The sequence below is a fragment of the Heterobasidion irregulare genome (genome assembly GCF_000320585.1).
Source record: "Heterobasidion irregulare TC 32-1 unplaced genomic scaffold scaffold_13, whole genome shotgun sequence".
Lineage (NCBI taxonomy): Eukaryota > Fungi > Basidiomycota > Agaricomycetes > Russulales > Bondarzewiaceae > Heterobasidion > Heterobasidion irregulare.
The window spans coordinates 1344096-1368731 of record NW_009258209.1 but is presented as its reverse complement, the minus strand read 5'-3'; the positions used below and the strand labels follow the sequence as shown (position 1 = coordinate 1368731).

Sequence of the window (24636 nt, the reverse complement as noted above, 5' to 3'; positions counted from 1 at the left end):
CTTCTCGAGATCGATGCCCACAGGAGCTTTGGACGATGAATCTTTTGAAGCAATATTCGTAAGCAGGAGTTCTCTGTTTGACTGGCCCTTCTGATCAGATAGTTGATGTCATGTCACACGCAAGGGACGTTTTAGGTGGAACAGCGCATAAACAGGCTGTGCAGCGCCATCTCGCAACGACTACACAGTCAATGCTAACATGATGTATGCAGCTGGTATACTTGTGTACCTGCAACTGTGTCAAATGCCAGGGGTGCCATGTTTCATAGCACGGGGAATGAGACGGCTCAGATGCAGAGCCATGTTTTGACAAGGCGCTATGGCATGAAAGTTAATGCAGAAACAGTATGTCCTCAGCCTATGTCAAGTAAACAACTTTTCAAATTTACTAATGCATTTTAGTAGGTATTTACACGTCGTGTGAAAAAAATATTAGAACTTCAGGTATAATGTGCACGATATTGCAAAACGACATGCAACAGACCTCACAAGTCTTGCTCAAGCAATTATCTTTTCCAATATTTCTCGCAGTAGACCACCTTTGCTTCTTTGTATTACAGTGTGCTCATACTCTGCTGCATCCTTGACACCACTAATTCTAGACTCAGGTGAGCAGGTCATTTACCACAAGCTCACCGAGCAGTTTAAGCCCTCTGAGCTGCTCGCCTTTCACCACCTCTTGAACACAAATCCGACATTCGTCTAACGCAGCGGTGGAAGGTACAATGCAAACAAGCCACCAAAAGGTAGGTGTTGAAGCCGAATCAGTCAGTGTTGCACAACAACGATGGACGTCTTTGTTGATTTGAATGTCTGTAGGTCTCACCACCTAATTGTCACTTGCATGTTGAGACGAGCACGCGAGGCGGCTCTTTCTATAGATGTAAGTTTTCTCTAGATCTTATACGATAATGTACTGATGATACAACGTTGTATTACTGCGCAAAAGGGGCCACAAGAGCTGTACACCAATCCTTGGCTTTGGTGGGCGCACCCGTCGCAATACAGCAGACAATTACACAAGAAAAGGGATATTGAACAGACTGTACTGGAGTTTTTTTGGCACTTGGCGGGAAAGGGAGTAGTAGGGGCAAGCGAGGTCATAATCAAGTAAGTTTTATTGTTGACTACATTATGTTAGTGATACTGATCTCACTAGCTCAACTAAGCATCAATTGTACCCACGCCGCAAGCAAGGGCCTGAGCTGTCCCACCACCACAAGCGTGGGCACAAGTATTTTGACTGCCGTGACCATGTGCAAGTTGTTGTATATGGAAACGACGGTGAGGGATGGGGTGTGTTATCCCCGAAAGGTGTGTTATGGTGGGAGCTCCATATCCTGGAAGATTGAGAGGAGTGGGACGTTGTCGTGTTCTTGGAGAGTCAAAAATAGTGTGTCCAGCTTGAGAATGGTTTGTACTTATTGCTGTCATGTTGTCTTCATTGCTACTGCTCTTGTTCTCGTATCAGCTCTTTCTTGTGACCGCTGATGTGACCGCTGTTGTATTCTCTAGGTTGGTACTACATTAGTTCAGCAGACTGGGGGACAATAACAATTCACTGGGTAAATTTTGAGGTTTTTCATGTGAGCACGGATCCAATCATCAATTACGGGGACTAAGACACATAGGCTCAAAATTGAGCACTGGGAATGTAAACAGTGCGTGTTCCATATCCACTAAACCACTTTTCTGATGGTGATCTTGTTACATAGCATTGGCCGCATGCTTCGGAATGTGTATAGCTGGCATCTAGGGATATTTAGGGGGTCATGAATCGGCTGGTCAGTTGTCTTTTTGTTTTTGTTTCGCTTGTGAGTCTTTTATAACTTGTGACTGGTTCATTTTGCTTTATTGATGGTGTCCTATGTTATGTCAATGATTTCTTGGATCTTGTTAGTGCTGTGTATTGAGATATAGACCCTGCTTGTCGGTCATTCCAAGCTTTGCTTGTGAGTGCTTTTAATGCATATTACTCACCGGATCTCACTCATTGATACTGTCATATGGTATATTAGACCTCTAATATCTCTCGCTTGTTTTTTTTAGCTCTCTGATACATCCTTGATTTTTGTCAGTGATGCAGAGTCTGTGTGTCTATTGTCCACATCCTTGTATGGATGGTCAGGTGCGTTAATGATACATTCTCTAGAGTTGTGGGCCGTCTGTGATGGCCGCATGTTGCCTGTGATAGCTGCTAGTCGTCTGTGACAGCCTTATGCTCAATCTGTTGTCTGAGTACCTTGCCCGTTGTCTTTGATGGACGCATAGTATCTGAGAGGGCTGCATGTCGTCTGAGATGACTACCAGCTGTCTGAGATGGCTGCATGTCACCTGTGATAGCTGCCAGTTGTCTGCAATACCCATATGGGCTGTCTGTGATGGCTGCATAGTGTCTGAGATGTCTGCGTGTCATCTGAGATGCACGTAAGTTGTCAGTGACAACCTCGACCTGCCTGCAATAACCTAAGGTCATCTGAGACATCTGTGTGTTGTTTGAGATGGCCGCACATGGTCTCAGATGTCGGTGTGTTATTAGAGAAGCAGGTCGTCTGTGGCGGCCATACACTGTCTTGGACGTCTGTGTGCCATTAAAGCATCAGGTCATCTGCAACAGCTGTACACCGTCTCAAAGTTCTGTGTGTCATTAGACAAGCAGGTCGTTTGTGGTAGCGGCATGCTGTCTCAGACGTCCACATGTTGTCTGAGATGCAGGCAGGTGCACAATGCATTCATGGTCACCAGCAGATGTGACCTGCAGGGCGTCCCCGTTGTCAGTGACAGCCTCATCCTGCCTGCAATAACCTAAGGTCATCTGAGACATCTGTGTGTCATCTGAGACGACCACACACAGTCTCAGACGTTGGCATGTTATTAGAGAAGCAGGTTGTCTGTGGCAGCCACACACTGTCTCAGATGTCCACATGTCGTCTAAGATTCAGGCAGGTCGTCAATAACGGCCTCATCTTGCCTGAAATGACTGCTGGTTGTCTAAGACATTCACATCTTGTCTCAGATGCACATAGGTCGTCACTGACGACTACATCTTGCCTACAATGACTACCAGTTGTCTGAGACATCTGTGTGCCATCTTAGATGTCCCTGTGTTGTCTGAGACAGATACAGATCGTCTGCGACGGCTGCACACTGTCTTAGATGTCTGTGTGTAGTTAGAGAAGCAGGTAATCTGCGACAGCTACACACTATATGAGATGTCTGCCAGTTGTCTGAGACATCTCTATGTTGTCTGACGGCTGCATGCTGTTTTGAGATACACACAGGTCATCTACAAGGGCTGCACGCTGTATAAGATATCTGCCAGTTGTCTAAGAAGTCCAAGTGTCATCTGAGATGCACACAACTTGTCTATAAAGGCCACACACTAACTGATGTTCACATGTCATCTAAGATGCATGCAGATGGTCTGCATAATGTCCGAGACAGTTGCATGTTGTCTGAGATAAATGACAGTGGTCTGCAATGGACACACAATGTATGAGACATCTGAGACAGCTATGTGTTGTCTGAAACCTCCTCATTTGCCTTCTAGACTAGTACCATGTCTGACTCCTCACCTGCCTTCTCACATGTCTCCTCACCTGACTCCTCACCTGACTCCTCACCTGACTCCTCATCTGACTCCTCACCTGACTCCTCACCTGGCCTCTCACCTGGCCTCTCACCTGGCTCCTCACCTAGCCTCTCACCTAGCCTCTCACCTGCCCAACATCTTGGATTTTTTTTGTCTCGCCTACCATCTGCCTACCACCTCTTATAACCTAAGTGCTGGGCCCGTAGCTCAGGGGGAATACAAAGTGCACATTCTGCACTGTGTACGCGAGGCTGACGTTGAGGTCAAGCATGGGTGCAAGGTCCGCCGTGAGTTCTCCTAGGACCTCGAACGAGGGCCCAATCGTCGCTATCCTGATCAACTGACGGCTCGTGAGCATCGTTGCAGATAACGTGCAGGTTTTTGGTTCGCTTACCCTAGGATAACGATGTTCACACCCGGGATCGGCACGCACGAGAGAAGCGAGATGCGCCCGGAGTCGTGACTGCCTTCGATATTGGCTTGGATGTGCATGGAGTCATTCAAGGTCGCATTTATATTTGCGCTCAAAATAGCATCTTGGGACGAGTCATGAGTAAGAGGTCAGATCAACAAGGCATACCAGCATACAGCATAAAATTGGTGATGATCAAAGGGAAGAAGCCGCTTAAGTTGAAGCTGGTCTCGGCGTCTACCTGCACCCCACATCGACAGCAAGCGATGCGTTGAGCGGCGCTGCGTTAAGGGCACATGCCAGATCTTTTGATGAGTCCGACCAGGGCACTGAGGGAAGATGGCTGTTGAACTGCATACACACACTGTTTGTATCATCTGTATTGTTTGAGTATTGTCTATCCAACTATATTGCTTGCCTGTTGTCCACATTGCCTGCTAATCATCTATATCCCCCTGTGTGGTCTCTGTTACTGGTATGTTTCCCTGGTCCTTCCTAGTATCTATTGTCTAGGACACCTAGTGTTGCCTAAGATGGCTGCATGCTGTCTGAGACACCTGCTATCGTCAATGCTGACTGTATGTTGTCTCAGACACCTGCCATTGTCTAAGACAGCTGAAGGCTGCCTTAGACATCTGCAGTCGGCAATGCCGAATAAGTACATGCTATCTGAGACCTAACCTACCTCACCTCACCTCACCTCACCTCGTCTGAGGGACCTGCTGTTGTCTAGATGGCTGCATGATGTCTGAGACGTTGTGTCTCGTCTAGGATGCAGGCAGGACGTCTCTGACGACTGCCTGATGCCTGAGACGTCCCCCCCTTGTCTGTGGTGAACAAAAAGGTGTCTGTGACGACTGCACGACGTCTCAGACGTCGCGTCTCGTCTAGGATGCAGGCAGGACGTCTGTGACGACTGCACAATGTCTGAGACGTCCCCCCCTTGTCTGTGGTGAACAAAAAGGTGTCTGTGACGACTGCACGATGTCTCAGACGTCGCATCTTGTCTAGGACGCAGGCAGGACCTCTGTGATGACTGCACAACGTTTGAGACATCGCGTCTCGTCTAGGACGCAGGCAGGACATCTGTGACGACTGCACGATGTCTGAGACATTGCATCTCGTCTAGGATGCAGGCAGGATGTCTCGGACAACTGCCTAACATCTGAGACGTCCCCCCCTCGTCTGTGGTGAACAAAAAGGTGTCTGTGACGACTGCACGACATCTCAGACGTCATGCCTCATCTAGGACGCAGGCAGAATGTCTTTGACGACTGCCTGACGTCTGAGACGTCCCCCCCTCGTCTGTGGTGAACAAAGAGGTGTCTGTGATGACTGCATGACGTCTCAGACGTCGCGTCTTGTCTCAGACGACTGCTAGTCATCAGGGACATCCTCATGGCACCAGCACTGGCTGCACGACGTCTCAGACGTCGTGTCTCATCTAGGATGCAGGCAGGACATCTCTGACAACTGCTAGTCATCAGTGATGTCCTCATGTCACCCGCACTGGCTGTACTCTCTCACCTAGGCCTCTCACTTGACCCCTCACCTGGCCTCTCACCTGTCTCCTCACCTAGCCTCTCACCTGCCTCCTCACCTGGCCTCTCACCTGCCTCCTCACCTAGCCTCTCACCTGGCCTTTCACCTACCCTCTCACCTGCCTCCTCACCTGCCCAACATCTTGGATTTTTTTCATCTCACCTACCATCCACCTACCACCTCTTATAACCTAAGGGCCATGGGCTGTGGATTTGTGCTTAGGAGCATGGGCAGGGTCAGGGTCAGAGAGAAGAGGGAGGCGAGGGGGATGTGAAGGTATTGTTGATGATATTGACCGAGACAGCGCCGGAGCAGGCAAATGTGATTCTGTGTATATGCGTGCGTGCGTGAATGAGTGTGTGCATTTGTGTGTGTGCGTGTGCATGTGTGATCAGGTCAAAGGAGTGAACAGACGAAGAATGGCAGCAGGCGTACCTTGCACAGGATGCTGATCCGCGCTTGGAAGCTCTGGAAAGCGAGGCCGTGAATGGCACCGAGGGTAGTGATGGATACATATGGACAGGTGGCAGGGGTGCACGCTTTTGCAGCCACACAGGCCGGGGAGTGGGTAGTCAGGAGAGTGCGCGTGATAGAAGGGTGTGTGGCCGCATTTTATTGAGTGAGATGAGCGGGAGTGCTGCAATGCTGCTTGGCACAAGGTTGTCTGTGGCGTCATTGCCTAGGCGGACACGAGCAGGGTGGGGGGTTTGGCAGAGAGGGGAGGGGAAGCCATACGACAACAAGGGCTTCTGAAAGCTGCTGTGCGGAGTGGGGCTGCATGCTGCAAAATTTGTGTGCTGCTGCAGCGGGTTACAAGCAGAGGACGGCGACGAGCGTGTCGTTCATGGCTATAATGTTGAAGTAGGGGCGAAGATGAAGGCGGGAGATGTACGCGTACAGGGGAGGAACTGAAGGTGAGTGATGACATACCTCTCGTTGATGTCGACTGTTCCCAACCGTGGGTGTCAGCATGAGCGAGGGATAGCCATAGACAAGGACAAGAAGCTGGAGGTGGAAAGAAGATGAGTGGCCGCGGCTGATACGCGGCTGACATGATGAGCCTCTCCAGCTGCAGCGAGGCTCATCATGTCAGGCGCGTATCGGGACTCAGCCCTGCCAATACGCGCCTGACATGACAGGCCTCTGCAGCTGTGGACAAGCTCATCATTGTCAGCCGTGTATTGGCATGGATGCCTTCTTTAGCCCTGCCATACCCCTGTCCTACCCTGAACCTTCTAGCTTTTCAGGTTAGAATAGAATCAGCATGTCTGGCAGGCGCGCAGAATCGACTCACACTGTCCGTCAGCGCCAGGGCCGATGCCCAGCGCACCATAGATCCCGTTCGCGATGGCGGTGGTGGTCAGGATGTACGGCACTCCCGAATCGAGCACCGTGGTGGGAAATACGGTGCCCGTATGTGAGCGCCAGAGCATGAGCGGGCAGCTCTGACCGTCGACGTACACAGTGACCCCGCGAACGTTGGTCTTCCAGAATTTGCTGCCCATGTTGGACGTGATCACGGGTGAGTATGTGATCTTGGCCAGATCCGGGACAAGCGCGGTGGGGTGCTGGCCGATGCCGAGCAGCGAGGTAACCTCGAGGGAGTCGGGACGGGAGAGTGCGAGCGAGAAGAAGCGCGCGGCGGGGGCAGAACCGACAGGGGTGATGCCGAAGAGGTTCGAGGCAAAGACGGTGCCATAGGGAAAATTTCCGGTCGAGGGCGGGAGGATGCTAGCGATGATGGAGTTGAGCGGAAGCGCGAGGCCGAGGAAGCCATCAAAATCACGCTCGAGGGGCTCGTCTTGGATAGTCGTGACGGCAGCTACAGGGCAGCTGACACATCACGAATAGGGAAAAGAAGCAGGAAGGTGGGGACGTACCCAAAGCTTAAAATTCGATGCCGTAGCCACCAATCTGAATTGAGTCCCAGTAGATGGGCCCGCTGACGCTTCCCTTGAGGTATTGGATGGAGAAGGTGGCACCCGTTGAGGTAGCTTTGGAGGGGCCGTAGAAACAAACACTATTGGAGCAAGCGGAGGAGGAGCAAGATCTGGATGCTACCCACTTGGAGCAAACACGTCAGCGCCGGTAGAGTGGGTGAATAAAGCAACATACAAGGTCGGATGAGCCCATGTCAACCTGGAGTGACAGACTTTGATTGTTGGAGCCGATGAGAATCGGGACGGTATACACGCTATAGAGTGCCGATGTGAGCAACCAGTCATTTGCCGAGAACAATACAAAAAAGCCAAGAATAAAATGAAAGAAATGCGACAACACCCGGGTGCGTCGAGATCGATCTCGGATGCTCGGAGACGAGGGCTCAGTTGCCAGCCGCGCCTCAAAACAGGCAAGCAAGATTCAATTAGTTGCATGCATCCACAGAGGAGGCTACCGCTATGTCTCTGCACGGGCAGTGACATGAGATTGAAGATCCGATGAATGGATGGGCACACAGGGATATGAATCCTGTCGGTTGTGAACACAATCAGAAGTGTATGGAGCCATGCATTTGCACAAGCGATGAATGGACGTCACACCGAACGCTTGCGAAGGGACGACGAGAGAGAACAAGAGAGGGAGATGGGGGGAAAAAGGGAAAGTGGATGAAGGAGATGCATGCTTTGTAAAAGCCGAACCAGCAGGGTCGTCACAAGCGTGGAGAGTGCGAGTGCACGCATTTTGGCGCCGACGCTGGTCACGTGGGCAGCGATTTTGTGCACAGAGGAGCCCATCGCGGACGGGGGGCGTGCGCACAGGTATGCTCTCAGGTGCGGTGTGCATGGGGACTGAGGCGTGTAGAAGGCTCTGAGCACACTAGATGTGCACCTGGGTTGCGTGGTTGGAGAGCTAAGGTGGCCTGGGCGAGACTGTGAGTGACGTTGAGCACGTGCGCAAAGGCCAGGCATGTTGCCGCTCAAGAATGTGCACGCGGAAGGCCTCGGCGACACAGGAGAGGAGTGCAGGGTAGACGATGGGGGTGCGTCAGCCGCCGCGTCTCCTCCTTGCCGATCTTCTGCGTCGCACGTCATGCGAGAAGCTCCCCGTCCTATACCGCTCATACAGCAGCCAAGGGTGGATGGGGGCGTGACGCCGGGGGAAGGCAAGGCCGGCCAGTGCGCGAGGATGCGGATGCGGATGTGGCAGCGGCGGCCTGGTCGAGGAGGGCGGCGCGTATGTGAGCGGTGCTCGCCGCGGACATCGACTTGGAGCAGTCCTGCGAGGTCCGGTCGCGGTCGCGGCGGTTGGCACTGGGCATGGTGCGCAAGGACTCGGAGGAGCAGCATGAGGAGGAGGAGGAGGAGGTGGTGGTGGTGGTGGTGATGTGGGTGGTGGTGGTAGTGGTGATGTGGGTGGTGATGGTGGTGATGGTGGACGAGGCGTTGGAGGCAGAGGTGTTGACAAAGGTGGAGGAGGTGGAGGATATGCTAGAATGGTGGGTAGTGTCGAGCTGTAGCGAGCAGGCGAGCGCGACGTCGAGTGGGAGATGCAGGTGAGTTGAGCGTGGGTCCGGGCAACGCATGCAATGCGCGAGGGGATGTGGACAATGTGGGCGAGCCGGCCGGTGGGCTAGTGGGCATGAGATCATGCGAGGAGAGCGGGGAGGGCGGTACAGCGAGCGATGGGATCGAGAGGGCCGGACGGGAGAGCAGATCAGATGGGAGAGCGGGTCGGATGTGGGAGAGGTTGAGCGGACGAGAGGAGGGGGCGGGTAGAGTCGAGGGGTAGATTGTTGAAGGCGACATGGAGAGTTAGATAGAAGGCGGGAGGTGTACGTGTACAGGGGAGGAACTGGAGCTAGTGACAACGTACCTTTGCAGATCTCCTCGTCGACTGTTTCCTTGCCTCTTCTGTGCTCCTCCTTGTGCTCCTCTTCGTTGTCGTGGTTGTCCGCATCGTCGAGCCGTGCAAGTACGCAGGCGCTGGTGGAGCGGGACACCATCGCCATGGAAACCGTGCAGCATGCCAAACGAGACAGTGATAGGCATAGGCGTGGGGTCGAAGGGGCGCGTGTGCAAGGGGCTGAGGGAAGGAGTGAGGAGTTGGTGCGGACCGTTGAGGGATTGAGGGAGTGTGCGTACGTGCGTGCCGTTGAGGAGGTTGAAGGAGGTCGAATCTTGGAGCTAGGTAGCGGGCATGTGTGGCACGAGGGAAGAAAGGTCAAGCGTTGAAGGGGTTATGTGTATGGTCGTCGCCGCTTTATTAGTGGGCACTGGTGGAACCATACTATATGGACTGCCCATGGTTAATGATGGAAGAGGCGAAATGAGATTCGTCAAGGAGAACGAGGGTGTGGTGTCGGAGCGCATCGAGCAGGCTGGCAGGTGTGGTGGAGAACAGGTGAGTGGGCATGGCAGATAGACGAGATGAGGGTGAGGGATACGAATGTCCGGGAGAGGGAGAAACTGGCACGAGAGACGACAACGTACCGGCCTGCTCAACGAGTTTACAACCATCGTGAATGTCCTCGTTGTCCGTTTCAATCCTCTTTCCAGTATGTCTCTCTGCTATAGCCATTCCTTATCCTTGAGGTAGGGTCTGGGTACGATCTGTGGGCAGTCGATAGTTGGGAATTTGAGGGAGTGAAGGTCGAGGGTTTTGAGAGGACGAGTAGGAGGGCAGGAGTGGTGTCGAGGAAACAAGTGTCACCCCTGCAACACTCACAAACCGCCCGTTCCGGTGTGCGTGCACCTCCACCCCCCTAGCCCCTCCTTCTCTACTCCCACCATGCCTTCCTTCCCGTCCATGCCACCGACGACCTCTAACTGCTCGCCGTGGTCCCACCGCGCATTCTCGCACCACAGAAAGGTATAGTATGTAATCGAGGTGATGACACCAAGCTCAATGTACATCAGAACAAGCCCGTGCCCAAAAGTGTACCAGGGCTGGTCACGCATGCGGTACGAATTGGCTAGGCGGGGTAGGAGGATATTAGTCGCAGGCAAAAGCAGGCGCTTGAACCTGAGGGGACAAGGGCAAATGTGGGATCGACAGTCGAGCGGGGCCAGCACTCGAGCACACGAGTGCCCATAGTGTCAAGCAGGAAGTCCGGGTGTGTCGAGTAGGAGTCTGGGCAATGCAGACAATGTGCGGAGGGGACGTGGACGACACAAGCAAGTGGGCATGGTGTCGAGTGGGTCGAGCACAAGAGCGAGCAAGCAAGCAAGCAAGCGGGCTGAGAGGGTCAGGCAAGCGGGTCGAGAGGGTTGGGCGAGCAGGTCGAGAGCAGGACTGAATGAGAAGAAGAGTGGGCGTGATGCCGGGCAGGGGCGGGCAGATAAGTCAAATACAAGAGGTACATGTGCGGGAGAAGAACGGGAGTAAGAGACGACAACATACCTACATCCCTTATGGATAGCCTTGTCATCCGTGCCCACTCTTCTCAGCTCGTCTCTCCGACGCACTTGTTCCTCATCCTCCGTTGCCAGCTGGGTCTCATCCTCCTCGTCGACACTAGAATGGTCGCAATGCTTTGCGTGTAGCACGCGCGCGGAGGTGTCAATGGAGCAGCTTCGCAATTCAGCCCTCAGTGATTGAAGATGTTGAGGGCGCTGTATTACGGGGGTGTCAGGGGTATGGGGATGAATGCGTATGGGATTGATGAGACGAGCAGGAGGGCGCCGGGTAGAGGCTGTGTGAGTACCTAAGGGAACGAGTGTGTGTGGTTGTACGTGACAGGATGCAGGCGAGAACAAACACATGGGGTCAAGGGGACGGGCGACATTTGATGGGATCAGGGCCACCGGGGGCTCTGGGTGGCGAGTGTTTACGATGTCGAGAGTGGGGACATCGACAGCAGAGGAGATGAGCATGAGGGTTCTGGGCGCAAGTGTGTGAGGGTGCTGGGTGGCAGGGTGGCGTGGGCTGAGCGGACGACAGGGTGTGGGGTCAATGGCAGGAACATCGCCATCAAAGGGGTCGAGGGGACTCAGGTCAAACCGAGCACTCGAGATCCGTATGCATCTTCTGCACGTTGCCCATCCGATCCGACAGATGCGACCACTCAATCGAAAGCGCCGCGTTCTCTTCCAATAAGCGGTTCTGCACACCCTATTGACATAGATGCAGTCAGCATATACGCACCCACCCAGACGGTTGATTGATGTCCATCCAATTAAGAACATAGAGGAATAAACAGTAAAAGGCGCAACACACATCTCCCAGATCCGCTTCTCCACGCACAAGTTTGCGCGCTCATTGACAAGCTGCTCAACCTTTCCGTTCGCACTGATAACGTCCGCGATCGCGCGATTGCACTTGATATCCGCTTGCGCGTACTTATCGTGCAGCTCCTACAGCCAGACACTCATCCCGCAAGTCCTCCGCCTGGTTTGCATACTGCTCCAGCGCCATCTTGTGACGCTCTACAGCGACCATGTATAAATAAAACGATGAGCACGGTCGACGACACACACGCGGATGAGACACAACGCACCCACCGTGTACTCGATCTTTGGGTTAGCCTTGGCGAGCAACGCCCCGAGCTGCCCGTTCTCCCACTGCAACTTCACGAGCTCATTGCGCACCCGCACGCTGTCGACCCCCATCTCCATCTTATATGTATCGAACTAGCTCTAGATCTCCGCCAGCTCCAACTCTGGTACGACCTCCTGCAGCTCCGACGTGACGCTCTCCGCTGCGCCATTCACACCCCTACTCCCAATCCAGCTCCCAGTTCCGTTGACATACGGTTCCGCACTGGCGCCGTCCCTGGTGCGCGCGAGCATGCTCTTCGAGGTGTCACGCTCCTTTGTGTATGCCTGCATCGCCCCTTTGTGGCTCATGCGCTAGCTCTCCAGCTGCCTCTGCAGCTTGCGGATTGCCGCCAACATGGGCGAAGATTTGGCATGTGGGGTAATGAAGGCAGCGGGAGCAGCAGCAGGGACGGGTGATGGGGACGGATGGGTGAGGATCTATAGATGGCCGGGGGTTCGGCCATCGCACGGACAACGGCGGGGTGTGTGCCGAGCTCGCTGTCGAACACGCCGAGCTCACCACGTCTGACAGAGGCACGGATGCGTCGTAGACAGCGTCAAGCAGCTGCAAGGCGCCGCCGGCCATTGCGCACACCATCATCCATGACATTAGGCCCCCCCAGGCCCCAAGCATGTGCAACTGCACGTGTGCAATCATACATAAGACCTGTCCGCTGCCCCCCGCCGCATTTGTCCAAGTGACGGATGGATTACACACCAAATGCACGTAAGGGGACAATGAGAGGGGACGAAAGAGACTCAGATGGAAAGAAGAAAAAAAGGGGGCACAGGTAAAGGGGAAATGGGCAAAGGAGACGCACACTTTGTAGAAGCCACCGCCGATCATTTTGAGGGCAAGGATGCAGCCCTGCAATCCGGCAGGATTGTAGCGAGCGTGCAGAGCGCGAGTGGGCATATTTTAGCGCCGGCACTGGTTGCATGGGCGGCAATTTTGTGCGCGGAGGAGCCCGTCGCGGACGGGGAGTGGGCGCGGGGGTCTGCTCTCAGGTGCGGCGCGCATGAGGACTTGGGCATGCAGAATGCTCCGAGCGCACTAAACGCATGCGACGAGGCGACCCCATTGCATGTTGTCGGATGAATTCGATGGGTATATGATCAGGACTTCAATTATGTGCTCCTAGCTTGCGTGCTTGAACAGCCGATGTGACCTGTGCGAGACTAGGGGTATCGTCGAGGTCAGTGATGGTGGACCAGGCGGGAGGTGGGGGAGGAGCTAAGGTAGTTGGACAGCTGGGCTGTCAGTAGACTGATATCAAGGGGCTAGCTGTGGCTCTTGCTCTGCCGCCAGCCAGTTAGACTTGATCAAGAGCGGGATGGTTGACAAAAGAGAGGTCGAGCGTGCACGGGGTGGAGTGTGAGGCCTCGGCGATGAGGTAGGACGATGGAGGAGTGAATGAGGGTCGACAAGAGGAGGGGCCGAGAGATTGTGCGTGCATGAGGGGCTGGAAGAGATGTGTGGACGCAGATGTTGGTCGCAGGCGAAGATAAATGCATGGGCCCAAGTGGTCGAGGGGGTTAAAGGCACTTGGCGGCAGGCGGGTGTGTGCTAGAGGAGACGGGTGTGGGATCGACAGGACGCATGTGGGTGGATGTGGATTGCAGGCAAAGGCGGGTGCGTGGCATTGAGGGGTCGCATATGCACGCATCAGAGGTGGGATTGACTATCAAGGAGGTCGAGTGAGTGAGCGGGCATGGCATTGAGGAGGCTGCAGAGACTGCAAGCAAAGGGCGGGCCGAAAGGACGAGATCGGGTTGTACGGACCTTGATAATGCTCTGCCTTCGTCTTCCTAGCTCATCTCTCTGCTGCCTCACCCTCCTTGTCGACGCACTGAAGCGCGCGTGGCATTCTCTTCATGATAATTTATGCGCGGGCGCGGAGCACAAGTGCGGCGAGAGCGGGGCAGCGTGGAGGTTCTAGGCGACGCACGAGCGTGGGCTGGAGGCGATAAGCGGAAGGGTACTGAGTGGTGCAGATGTGTAGCGTGGAGAGGAAGACATGCGTGCGCACATGGACTCGAAGGCAGGAGCGTGAATGTCAACATCAACGGTGTAGAGAATCGAGGGTACTAAGTAGGCGGCGGGCGTGGGCTCGAGGAGATGGGTGTGGGCTCGAGGGGACAAGGGAACATACACATGTGGCTTCGGATCGCAGGTGCAGGCGGGTGCGTGCACTGAGGGGGGACGGGGGCGAGGAGGGGCGAGGCGTGGCGAGGCTCATGGTGGAACGATAGGGCGGGCAAGAGTGGCATTGAGCATGCACAGGGTCTTGGCGGTGACATGGTCTGGGACGTCTGGACGAGCGACTCAGGTGAGGAAAACTTCGACTTCAACATGGAGATGGTGCGTTGCGCGGCAGCCTATCGGGCGTGGAGCTTGCGCGAGGGCTCCAGCAGAGATTCGAGCCAGGAAGCAATAGCATTAATACGCTCCTCAGACATGGAAAGCATTAAAGGCTGAACTGCTTAGAGTTGAACAGCCTGGAATTCTGACGCATGTATACATCGTTAACCTCCTCACTAATTCTCATGTCTGCTTAGCAACGCAAAGAGAACTAAGCCACAGTCTGAGTGCTCAGCACATTTAGTGGAACATCAGGCGAGTTTGCTAGTGCAGTTGCACGGGATCCACATGTGCATGCAGCCACTCATCCAGAGTGTGACGTCTGCGTCGCGCTCGAGCATCCAGCTTGTCACTAGGCACTGCGCAGTCGGTTATGCGACTGGAAAAGGGCAGAGGATGGCGGCGGGGGCATGATCACGGGCAGAGACAACTCGCTGTATTACTGCGAGGATGCGGATATGCTGAGCAGCCAAAAGAACTTAGCATTGGAGCGGTCGTTCGACAGCGGCACTGGACTTGCGAGGTGTGCAGTCAGCAGTAGGCCGACAGCGAGCGTGGCTTCCAGATGGACGACGAGAAGACAGATGGAGAGATGAGCGTGGGCATAGAGATGGGGATAGGGATGGGAATGACAGGAAACACGCTTCCGAGCTCGACGTCGAAAATGCTGCCACGCGGAGTCACACCTGTCCAAGGTTGCGTCGTGGGAGTGTTGCACATGGCCTGGACCTCACTAAGCTTGTTCATGTGGTTGCTGAGCTCGCGCAGGATGTCGTTCCCCTGCTGCACCGACGCGGGCGGGAGGTTGTTGTGGCAGACAGCGACGATACTGGACACAATCTTGATGATCTGTGTGAGGTTCTCGTTGAGCGTTGGCGAAGGCGTCAGGGAGCAGCCACCGGACAGAACACTCTAGATGGCGTAGACGCTCGAAACAGTCTGCGCCTTGAGGTAGGGCTGCGAAAAAGCGTGAGTGCGGGGGTGAACGACGCACGATACGAATATTACCTTGAGCTCCATCCAGGCGTCCTCGGAGCCCTCTGCGACCTCCGAGTCGTTGCTGAGCACGCCCGTTGTGCTCCCCGTGGGCACCTAACCAAAAATCGGTGGCGGCAAGCGGCCTGCGGAGCTCGAGCGCTCCGACGACGCTTTGCGGAAGCGGCCGTCGCCCGACGAGCGCCCTGAGAACGGCAGACGCCTCAATGGCGACTCGGCCGAGTAGGGCAGCTGCTAGCGGAGCAGATTGGGCTGCAGCGGGTAGTGGGCCTCCTCTGGATGGTCCACGCGCCTGTTCGAGGCCAACGACAAGCTCGTGCGCTGCACAGGCGCCGCCGGCTTTGCCTCCTCGACCGAGTACAGGGTGGGCGAAAACTCGTTTGATGCTGATGCCGGGGTGGGCGTGTACTGCTCTAGCTCCTGTTTGGTCGCCCTGCGGATGGACACCACGTGCCCGATCTCAGTTACCACAGCCGAGATGTGGCTCGCGGCGTGCGCCCCCAATCAACTAACTACCCTCCAAAAATGAACCACACAATGCATGTCGTCGCATGAGCACCTATCACGAGCACAAAGGGCTGCGAACGTACCTTCAAGAGGAACCGCTGCCCCGCACATCGCGCACATCTGCTCCCGCACCTCTCAACAGTTCATGTAGACCAACCAACACAGGCGGAACCCATATGCCCACATCGGCTCTCACGCGGGCACGCGACCGCAACTTCGGACTGTGCGATGACGGCCCCCAGGACGGAGAAGATCGAGAGATTGAGAGCGTGCCCATGGAGGCTGTATAAGCGGCGAAGAGGGTGTCCGCGCTGGCAGTGCTAGGGTAGGCAGTCAAGGACTTGGTGATAATGTTGATAAGGTAGAGGCGGCAGGATCATACTTGGACAGAAAGATGCCGTGCGACTGGGGAGTGATGGTGGATGCGTTGAAGTGGTGTTTGAAGGCGGGTGTCGAAGAGTAAGAGAGCAAGATAGACCGCAAAAAGGAACGCGAGGAGAGGAGGGGTGGGGGGCTGGGTGGATTGGGACGCCGGCTCGTAGTTGTCGACAAGGGCCCCTGTGGTTTGCAGATCGTCAAGTGGGATGGATGGCGGACGAAGACGGAGACTTACCGGTGGCGGGAATGTCAACAAGGTCCTCCATGCCGCCCGCGTAACCTCTGTCTCGTCCATGTCGCTCACGTCAGTCTCACGTCACCCTCGTGTTGTCTACCCAACCTCGTCTGTGTCGTCCGCGTGACTTCTATTACCTATCTGCTCTGTCAGACAATGTCTTGCCATGAAGGCCTTTGGTAAAGTCAAAGGGCAGCGTGACAGGCAGGAAAGAACAGACTTAGGCCGGCAGCGGCGCCGCGCCTAGGGCAGCCCGTCACGCAATTTGGGTCTGTGTTGCGCGACGGGCTGCCCTAGGCGCGGCGCCGCTGCTTCTGCATGTATGTCGAGCTTGTCCATTTCAGCAGTGGTCATTTGTGCTGATCACACAGGCCACATCGCGATCAGTTTTTGTGTTCACACATACGAATAATACACTTGAAAACTACAACAAAGGCTATACATGTTACTGAGTGTCGAAAAAGACATCAGCGGTCAACGCTGCCTACTAGCTAACTTGTAATCACACAGAAATCTGTCGCCTTTCCAGTAACCAGACGAAAAGGCGCAGCATGTTGTTAAACCCCGTTTTGGGAGGAATGTCCATATCACGTGGAGCCTCGAGGAGCCAGTCTTGAAAGGCATTCAAGGAACCTAAGCATTCGGGAATGACGAATTCACAATCAGTGAGTTTGAAGTCGGTTGGTGGGTAAGTCCATAGGACATAAATTGCGGCTTTGATAAGATTCGCATCCGGGCAGACCATGTCTTTTTTAACATACGAGTGCCAGCCACCTGTGCTTTTCTAAATAGCTGTGAGAGGGTTGAATGCACGAGACAGGGAGGAACTTACTTGGGGTACACAGCATTTATAACACCAACCTTCAGAGAGCCTGAGTGCATTGGCTTGCCATTGCTGCCAATCCGAGTCACCAAGGGAGCATACACCATGTTTGCAACGTGTCATGGAATGTTCCTGCCAGTCTTCTACGCCTCGTACAAAGCAAGCAATATGGGTGTCCCGAAGTGTATTGAAGGCCGCTGCTATAGTGTCAGCAAGGTCTCGGTACCTCTGTTCCTGCTCTTCCCTTTTTTGTCCAGTGGTCATCAAAACTTGGATCCCTGTAGGTGTAAGCGGAGTGGGTGCGAATGACGTGATTTTTGGATGAAATGGCACTGAGCGAGTGTTAGGAGGAGAGGACGACGGTATCAGTGTTAGGGGTGGTGGAGCTGCCATGTGACCAGAATGAGGCACTGGCACTGTTTGCATAATGCGAGGCAGCTCCGTCTGCATGGACAAGAGCGAGTTTAATGGGTTGGATACTAGTGGTATGTTGCTGGGCTGGCCAACAAGACCGTGGAATGTCAAGGATGATGAGCTTATAGGCGCTGCGTCGACCACTAAGAATGGGGGTCAATAGAAGGGCCTTGCAATTGTCGCATAACTGTGCTCCAGGAATTCCTGTGCAGGGATCTGCCACACCGTCAATAAAATAACCTGGGATCAGTCACTGACATACTATGTCCTTGGCCCACGGAAGGAGAATGCCAGTGCCAAAATCACAAGTTTTTCAATCGGGTAGAGCTCCGCGTGAGGAATCAACAAAAGTGACGGCATTGGCGGGCTTGCCATCGCGGCTGGCGCAGTTTTCTTGTTGGTGCTTGTCGAGGGCAGTATAAGGAAGATCAAAGTGGATGACATCCCTTACGCATGGGAGATCAACACCGCAACCTAGAATGCTCGTACACACCATGATTTTTTGTGACCCTTCAACCCACTTGCAAAATACAGTATTGTTAGCATCACGCAACTCTTTCTCAGACTCGGCAAAGAATGCCAGCACACCGAGGGCGCTAGCGACTTTCTGAGTGTTGGCCTTGGAGTGACAGAATACCATGGCTCGGTCATCTATGTGGTAAGACGTCGTACGTTCTTCGACATAGCGTATGAGTTCCGAGAAGACCTGGTCTTTGGGTAGTAAATATACAGCATAAGCGAGTTCCGGGTGGGCTGTCGGCATGCGAATGATGTCGAGGTATTCGAGACCGGTGAACTCCCAAAAGGCAGCTTCAAGCGTTGGAGGAAGACAGCCACAGAAGAAAGTGAAAGGACACGGTAGGTATTGTAAAAGGATCTTGACATGGTGAAAAACATCCCGATAATTGACATCGGTGAGGACTTTGTATGCTTCATCAAAAACGACGCGCGCGAGCTGCTTTTGGTTGATGAGGTCCTTTCAGTAACTAACCACACATATGAGTTTGCGACGAAGGAATTAAATAGAATGACTCACATAATGAAGGAGGGGAAGCTTGCGTGCTCAATGCTCATATAAACAACACTGACGTTGGGGTTAAAGTGACCGTCTGGGAGCCATTCGGAGTAACTGACGGAATGTTGATCTGCTCGTCGGCGTGGAGGCCGGATAAAGGTAGGAGGAGGATGGTGACCTTATTGTAGTCATATATCTTGGCCTGGAACAAAAGCATGAAAGTCTTGCCAATTCCGCATGGAAGAATCGCAAGGAGATGATTCTGCCGTGATTGCATCTTTTCGACAAGTTCTGCTTGCTCAGAATGGCAAAACGAGGCATTTGGATCACCAAGGAAGATTTGGAGGTCACGTATATGCTGCGGATGGACGAGAACCATGGATCTTTGCCTCAGGGCATCAGAAGGTTGCAGAGGCGGAGGCAGAGGAAAGTACCGATTTGTGAGGTCTGTCATGATATTCGTTAGGGTCGCAGACATGAAAGTTTCTTGCTGCAGGCGGCTTGCGGCCGCGATAGAGTTGCAAAAGTGTGTGAGGTAAGTGCTGGCAGGAATCACTGCGTGCACCGCACGGTTTTTCCCAGGATAAACTGTGGATAAAACCGTGGATATAAATAAAGTTTTTGCTCGGGTTTATCCACGGGAATTACCGAAACAAAAACTTAAAGCTTATCCAAGGTTTTGTCCTGGGACAAAACTGTAACATAACGTTAAGTTTAAGCTCAGACATGTTGCTTAAGTTTGTCCTAGAGTAAATCCCGGGATAAAACTCTGGATAATCTTTAAATCTTATGTCACAGGATTTATGTCACACATGAAAAATTGCAAATAATACCATCAAAATCAGTAATTAATTCAGTGTTCATTACACAGCTCGTTGGGCACTGCCTAGCACCAAATGTTAGATAGCCGTTTTATCCACAACATCTCTTGACCAACATCAACAAACATGGCCTTCTGCAAAGGCCACCTTGCTATAAAGAGTTTCTTAAAAAAAACAATGTGTAATTGTAAATACAAAGCAAAGCAGCATGGACAAAACTGGAAAAGTGATAAACAAAAATCATACTAGCAATGACAAATCATCAAGGCAATTCAAGGGCTAGCTTATAACAAAATTCATCATAATAGTATCTAGTCTTAGAAAAATAGGGATTGTTAGTATTGAATTAAAAAATCAAAGAAAAAAATAGTAAGCTGTGCATATTGTCTGATCCTCTAATCTATTAACCATTGGAATAATTGTCTCTTGTAACAAGTGACAGATACTGCTACAAACCACTGTTGCACCTCAAGCCAAGTGTCCAACACTGACAAACCACTGTTGCACCCCATGACAAGTATCCAATGCTATGACAAACCACTGTTGCACCCCATGATAAGTGTCTAATGCTGTGACAAACCACTGTCGCACCCTGCGCCAAGTGTCTAACACTATGACAAACCACTATCGCACCCCATGACAAGTGTCCAATACTTGGCATAGAGTGCAACAGTGTTTGTCACAGCGTTGGACACTTGTCATGGGGTACAACAGTGGTTTGTCAGTGTTGGACACTTGGCTTGAGGTGCAACAGTGGTTTGTAGCAGTATCTGTCACTTGTTACAAGAGACAATTATTCCAATGGTTAATAGATTAGAGGATCAGACAATATGCACAGCTTACTATTTTTTTCTTTGATTTTTTAATTCAATACTAACAATCCCTATTTTTCTAAGACTAGATACTATTATGATGAATTTTGTTATAAGCTAGCCCTTGAATTGCCTTGATGATTTGTCATTGCTAGTATGATTTTTGTTTATCACTTTTCCAGTTTTGTCCATGCTGCTTTGCTTTGTATTTACAATTACACATTGTTTTTTTTTTAAGAAACTCTTTATAGCAAGGTGGCCTTTGCAGAAGGCCATGTTTGTTGATGTTGGTCAAGAGATGTTGTGGATAAAACGGCTATCTAATATTTGGTGCCAGGCAGTGCCCAAAGAGCTGTGTAATGAACACTGAATTAATTACTGATTTTGATGGTATTATTTGCAATTTTTCATGTGTGACATAAATCCTGTGACATAAGATTTAAAGATTATCCAGAGTTTTATCCCGGGATTTACTCTAGGACAAACTTAAGCAACATGTCTGAGCTTAAACTTAACGTTATGTTACAGTTTTGTCCCAGGACAAAACCTTGGATAAGCTTTAAGTTTTTGTTTCGGTAATTCCCGTGGATAAACCCGAGCAAAAACTTTATTTATATCCACGGTTTTATCCATGGTTTATCCTGGGAAAAACTGTGCGGTGCATGCAGTGAATAGTGAAAGATGAATTGGGGGCCATCATGGCTGAATTAGGAACAAGAGATTCGGATGGAGCCATTTTGTTTACTAACACAGGACCCCTGAAAATAGGTGGGGAGGGCATAGGCAAAATTTTGTAAAATGCCCAAAAGGTTTGGACAAAATTACCAAATTCCGCCAAAAAAAGTTTGGCTTTGCCTAAGGTTTTGGGTTTATTTTCCCCAATGTGGCCGGATGTGAGAATCAGGCATTCTGAGGGCTCAACATTGGTCAGATGCTAAGATCAGGCCTTCAAAACCCAAATTTTCACTCAGATTACTAGAATTAGGCCTTTTGAGGCCAGTATTTTGTTATAATATACATGAAAAAGACCTATTGAAGCTGTAACATGCAAGTACAATGTGAGATACCATTTATAAACCATCCTACAAGCCTTTGTTGTCAGCCACATCATCTTGATCTCGTGCCGAGTGCTTTCCTCCGCGTCTCAGCTTCTGCAAATCCTGCACAGCAATACCAAGACTCCAGAGATGCTTGTTCAGATTATTTTAAGCAGTGAAAGTGATGTCATCAAGCTGGAGGTGGCAGTTGTCGGAGTCCGAGACTAAGCTGCCTGGCATTAAACACAAAAATGAGTCTAGTGTAAGATGCTCATATGTGAAGGCCTGGAATAAATCCAATTGCGTGTGAACTACCTAGAAGGTCACTAAATAGGATTGCTTGTAAGGCTGCATGGATAGATATAAGATAACACCAATATTGGTGACAGTCTTTGCAGATCACTGTAGAGTATTATTGACATGGTAATGGGAGCTGACAAATCAGAATGCTTGTACTATACTACTGAGGACTTAAGGAGTCTGGCTAGTCAAGGATGGCAGGTTGTAAAGAACTTGATGGGAGAAAATCAAACAAGAGGGATGCACTCGAGATGAATACCAAGAAGTACTTATTTCATGTAAGAAGCTGTAAGAATGAGGTGCTGAAAAGTGATGCAATCAGCACATGTGCCTTCAAAGGCCTTCGAAGACCCAGAGTTAAACTCCACATCCTAAGATTCTGTTACCCCACTGCCAGCAACTTCTACCACTAAGCTACAGACAAACTTTCTGGTTGGACTCAAAATTAGGCCTTGACTAATATTGACCCCTAACGTCTGGACAGCCCCTCAGGCCTACCTCCACAGATGGGCACTTTTGTCCAGACTCAACTGAGCTTTTTGCCCTTTTTTCCCAAATTTTTTTTTGGATGGGGGTTATGCCCTCTCCACCTATTTTCAGGGGTCCTGATTAATGGAATCACTTCTCATAAAGCACCACGCCCCGATCAGGGCCCCTCGCTAGCACTAGTGTTGTCCGCTACCTTGCCTTGTCTGCCATCTGTTTGTGTTCATCTTTTGCTTTGTCCTCTCTTGATACATATACCTCATGAGCGCAAAGGCAGTTTCTCATTCCAAACTTACTGCCACACTCGCAGGTAGGTTTTCACTTTCCTAGTACCCACATTCCAAACTCACTGCCGTGCTCGCAGCATGCACTATGTACATCTAGTTTTTTGCCCCACCCACCATTCCTCTCCACTTAGGCCTCTCTACACCACACTAGTCTAGTCTTCTGTATCTACATAAGCCCTCCTAGAGTTGGCTTGAGGTCGGCCCCAGGACCTAGTTCCAAGGCTTGCCTTGAGTTCTCAGGGGCCACAAATGTCATACATCTGTCATGCCTGTTGAGCCCGGAGAATTTCACTTCCTTTCTCAATTTAGTCGCTTCTTTCTCGATTTAGATAACACTTCTTCCTTTGTCACTCAGTCACATTGACTATAGTTGTGCTTATGGCCCTAGTGTTTGTAGGTGTTCCTACATGAGACAAATAAACAAGCGTTGCATATCTCGGAAAGGTGTCGGCATGGGTAGATGTGCAAACAGTTAATGCCTGCATGCTCAAGTAATGAGACAAATGGCATGTCTAGGCGCATAATAACATGCCGGGGTTAAAAAATTGAGCAGTCATGCAAATCAAACATGATCAGAAACGTCTTCATACTGGACAATGACATGGAAGAAAATTTAGCAAAAATGGGCTTGATCCGAAAACATCTCTGAGAAAATCGGAGATACTAACCCTGGGTCCAAAAGGCTAGACCACCGGAAGCAAGTCGCCGAGAGGGTGTATGACCGCAAAAATCAAACTGAGTATTTTGTTCCTCATTACGCCACGCTTGAAAAAAGAGCAGTGCTGGGCTTATGTCGTCTCGCAGTAGACCTGCATCAGGCCGTAACCGAGCGATAGGTGTTGGACAAACTTTGTGAGATTCTGATCTGCACAAAGCATTGACTGAGCCTGCATATATTCTATAGCAAGCGAGCACTGGATTATAGTGAGAAGCATTTGCAGGTACAATGGATTAGCCCATTCTGCTATGAGACACAGCAAGAAAGAAGTGGTCGAGGGTATTTGAGCATACAAGAAGTGTGATGCTAGCTGAGAAGGCCTTACATGATTCACGAATACCAATGAGCATAGTCAGAATATATCATTTTCACTCACCAACCTGTAAGTCGGTCGTTCCATTGCTACTATGACACATGCCGAAGTTATCGAGATATGCATCTAATGAGTGATCAAGTGATTAATACTGTAGAGGAAGTTGAACCTACTGATGAGCACATTTGAGAGCAAGGAGTACTATCACTGGCCCTATGTTTGGACAGTACCGATGTTCGGACAGTCTATGTTTCTCGCTCATTGCTCAACATATCAACCTCAATATTTTGACCATAAATCATGTTAAATAGTGTAGACTTGGTTTCTGAAACTTTGAGATTTTTTAAAGGTGATTTACGTTCCTAAATGTTGAAAATGTGCCTTTGCAAGCCCAATGTCATGCCTTGGATGAGTCGGAGCACGTGAGGAAGGATCCTGATGATCCAATTTTTTTTATGTAGTCTAGTGTAGCCCATATATATTGGTTCCGGTATGTGAAGAAAATGCACGGTATGTTGTTGCACTCGTATGAAAATACAAGGTATCAAGCATGACATTCAGACACGGAGCATCGAAGAAGGGGAGTGCAAATTCATTCTCCGCACATAGTTCTACCAGCAACAAGTCGTGTCCGAACATTGTCCCCAATGTCTCCCCTCCTCAACCGTGCCACAGACTATACTGAACCTACAGCCTCCTAAGTCACAAACTTCCCCCCACTTCTATGTTTACCCAAGGTGACACCCTTGTCTCACAACTGTTCTCCACACCAACCCTGCAGGGTGGCAACAAGCATAAACCTCAAATCTAGCACACTGAAGAGCAACCCCAAGTAGCCATCAAAGAACTAGGAAATGACAGCCTTAGCCTTTGCAAGGCTGGGAAGAAACATGATGTCCCTCCTTGAATCCATGATCATGTGTGCACTGTGATCCTCGTCCGAACACAGGTGCAAGTGTCGGAGTCTAAAATTAGAGGCGGCCGCTTCGGCTGTGCGATGCGGATTCGTGACCCGGTGTGACCAGACTGTCCGAACAACGGTCTCTTTTTTTTTTTTTTTTTTAAATCAACGTATTTGTATCCCGCGCGGCGTAAGGCCAGTGGCGGCAG

The 24636-nt window shown here is 51.4% G+C and overlaps 11 protein-coding genes across 11 annotated transcripts; 2 read left to right on the top strand and 9 right to left on the bottom strand.

Annotated features, from left to right (window-relative positions):
* Window positions 1-844: 844 nt before the first annotated feature.
* HETIRDRAFT_423262 (uncharacterized protein) lies at window positions 845-1554 on the top strand (the record flags this gene model as incomplete). The annotated part of the gene is made up of 4 exons (XM_009554716.1): window positions 845-883; window positions 950-1110; window positions 1170-1413; window positions 1516-1554. 4 exons carry the CDS (start codon window positions 845-847, stop codon window positions 1552-1554), a joined length of 483 nt encoding a protein of 160 aa, XP_009553011.1.
* A 2225-nt stretch (window positions 1555-3779) lies between these two features.
* HETIRDRAFT_456162 (uncharacterized protein) lies at window positions 3780-4084 on the bottom strand (the record flags this gene model as incomplete). The annotated part of the gene is made up of 2 exons (XM_009554715.1): window positions 3780-3924; window positions 3987-4084. 2 exons carry the CDS (start codon window positions 4082-4084, stop codon window positions 3780-3782), a joined length of 243 nt encoding a protein of 80 aa, XP_009553010.1.
* A 2546-nt stretch (window positions 4085-6630) lies between these two features.
* Window positions 6631-7679, bottom strand: HETIRDRAFT_423261 (uncharacterized protein; the record flags this gene model as incomplete). Its single annotated transcript, XM_009554714.1, has 4 exons — window positions 6631-6785; window positions 6841-7368; window positions 7457-7610; window positions 7662-7679. The coding sequence occupies 4 exons, from the start codon at window positions 7677-7679 to the stop codon at window positions 6631-6633; spliced, it is 855 nt and encodes a 284-aa protein (XP_009553009.1).
* A 508-nt stretch (window positions 7680-8187) lies between these two features.
* HETIRDRAFT_412623 (uncharacterized protein) lies at window positions 8188-8738 on the top strand (the record flags this gene model as incomplete). Its single annotated transcript, XM_009554713.1, has 1 exon — window positions 8188-8738. A coding segment is annotated over exon 1 (275 nt), but the record flags the coding sequence as incomplete, so codon positions are not given.
* Window positions 8739-11818: 3080 nt separating this feature from the next.
* Window positions 11819-12579, bottom strand: HETIRDRAFT_412621 (uncharacterized protein). The gene is made up of 2 exons (XM_009554712.1): window positions 11984-12579; window positions 11819-11912 (listed from the first exon to the last, which is right to left on the bottom strand). The coding sequence occupies exons 1-2, from the start codon at window positions 12098-12100 to the stop codon at window positions 11826-11828; spliced, it is 204 nt and encodes a 67-aa protein (XP_009553007.1). The 5' UTR covers window positions 12101-12579; the 3' UTR covers window positions 11819-11825.
* On the bottom strand, window positions 12122-12938 carry HETIRDRAFT_456159 (uncharacterized protein; the record flags this gene model as incomplete). Its single annotated transcript, XM_009554711.1, has 3 exons — window positions 12122-12318; window positions 12378-12547; window positions 12844-12938. 3 exons carry the CDS (start codon window positions 12936-12938, stop codon window positions 12122-12124), a joined length of 462 nt encoding a protein of 153 aa, XP_009553006.1.
* Window positions 12939-13335: 397 nt separating this feature from the next.
* Window positions 13336-14262, bottom strand: HETIRDRAFT_456158 (uncharacterized protein; the record flags this gene model as incomplete). The annotated part of the gene is made up of 4 exons (XM_009554710.1): window positions 13336-13704; window positions 13806-13872; window positions 13972-14152; window positions 14217-14262. 4 exons carry the CDS (start codon window positions 14260-14262, stop codon window positions 13336-13338), a joined length of 663 nt encoding a protein of 220 aa, XP_009553005.1.
* Window positions 14263-15117: 855 nt separating this feature from the next.
* Window positions 15118-16063, bottom strand: HETIRDRAFT_423259 (uncharacterized protein; the record flags this gene model as incomplete). Its single annotated transcript, XM_009554709.1, has 4 exons — window positions 15118-15341; window positions 15393-15813; window positions 15971-16019; window positions 16041-16063. The coding sequence occupies 4 exons, from the start codon at window positions 16061-16063 to the stop codon at window positions 15118-15120; spliced, it is 717 nt and encodes a 238-aa protein (XP_009553004.1).
* Window positions 16064-16309: 246 nt separating this feature from the next.
* On the bottom strand, window positions 16310-16462 carry HETIRDRAFT_223949 (uncharacterized protein; the record flags this gene model as incomplete). Its single annotated transcript, XM_009554708.1, has 1 exon — window positions 16310-16462. A coding segment is annotated over one exon (153 nt), but the record flags the coding sequence as incomplete, so codon positions are not given.
* A 540-nt stretch (window positions 16463-17002) lies between these two features.
* HETIRDRAFT_331369 (uncharacterized protein) lies at window positions 17003-17773 on the bottom strand (the record flags this gene model as incomplete). The annotated part of the gene is made up of 2 exons (XM_009554707.1): window positions 17003-17284; window positions 17333-17773. The coding sequence occupies 2 exons, from the start codon at window positions 17771-17773 to the stop codon at window positions 17003-17005; spliced, it is 723 nt and encodes a 240-aa protein (XP_009553002.1).
* Window positions 17774-18050: 277 nt separating this feature from the next.
* HETIRDRAFT_423256 (uncharacterized protein) lies at window positions 18051-19029 on the bottom strand (the record flags this gene model as incomplete). Its single annotated transcript, XM_009554706.1, has 3 exons — window positions 18051-18713; window positions 18774-18791; window positions 18844-19029. 3 exons carry the CDS (start codon window positions 19027-19029, stop codon window positions 18051-18053), a joined length of 867 nt encoding a protein of 288 aa, XP_009553001.1.
* Window positions 19030-24636: the final 5607 nt, after the last annotated feature.

Excerpts from the sequence above, each read along its gene's own strand:
- HETIRDRAFT_412621 (XM_009554712.1), bottom strand. The coding sequence starts at position 12,100 with ATGGAGATGGGGGTCGACAGCGTGCGGGTGCGCAATGAGCTCGTGAAG. Across the intron at positions 11,913-11,983 it reads CAAAGATCGAGTACACGGTG|GAGCGTCACAAGATGGCGCT; the intron begins GGTGCGTTGTGT and ends ATGGTCGCTGTA.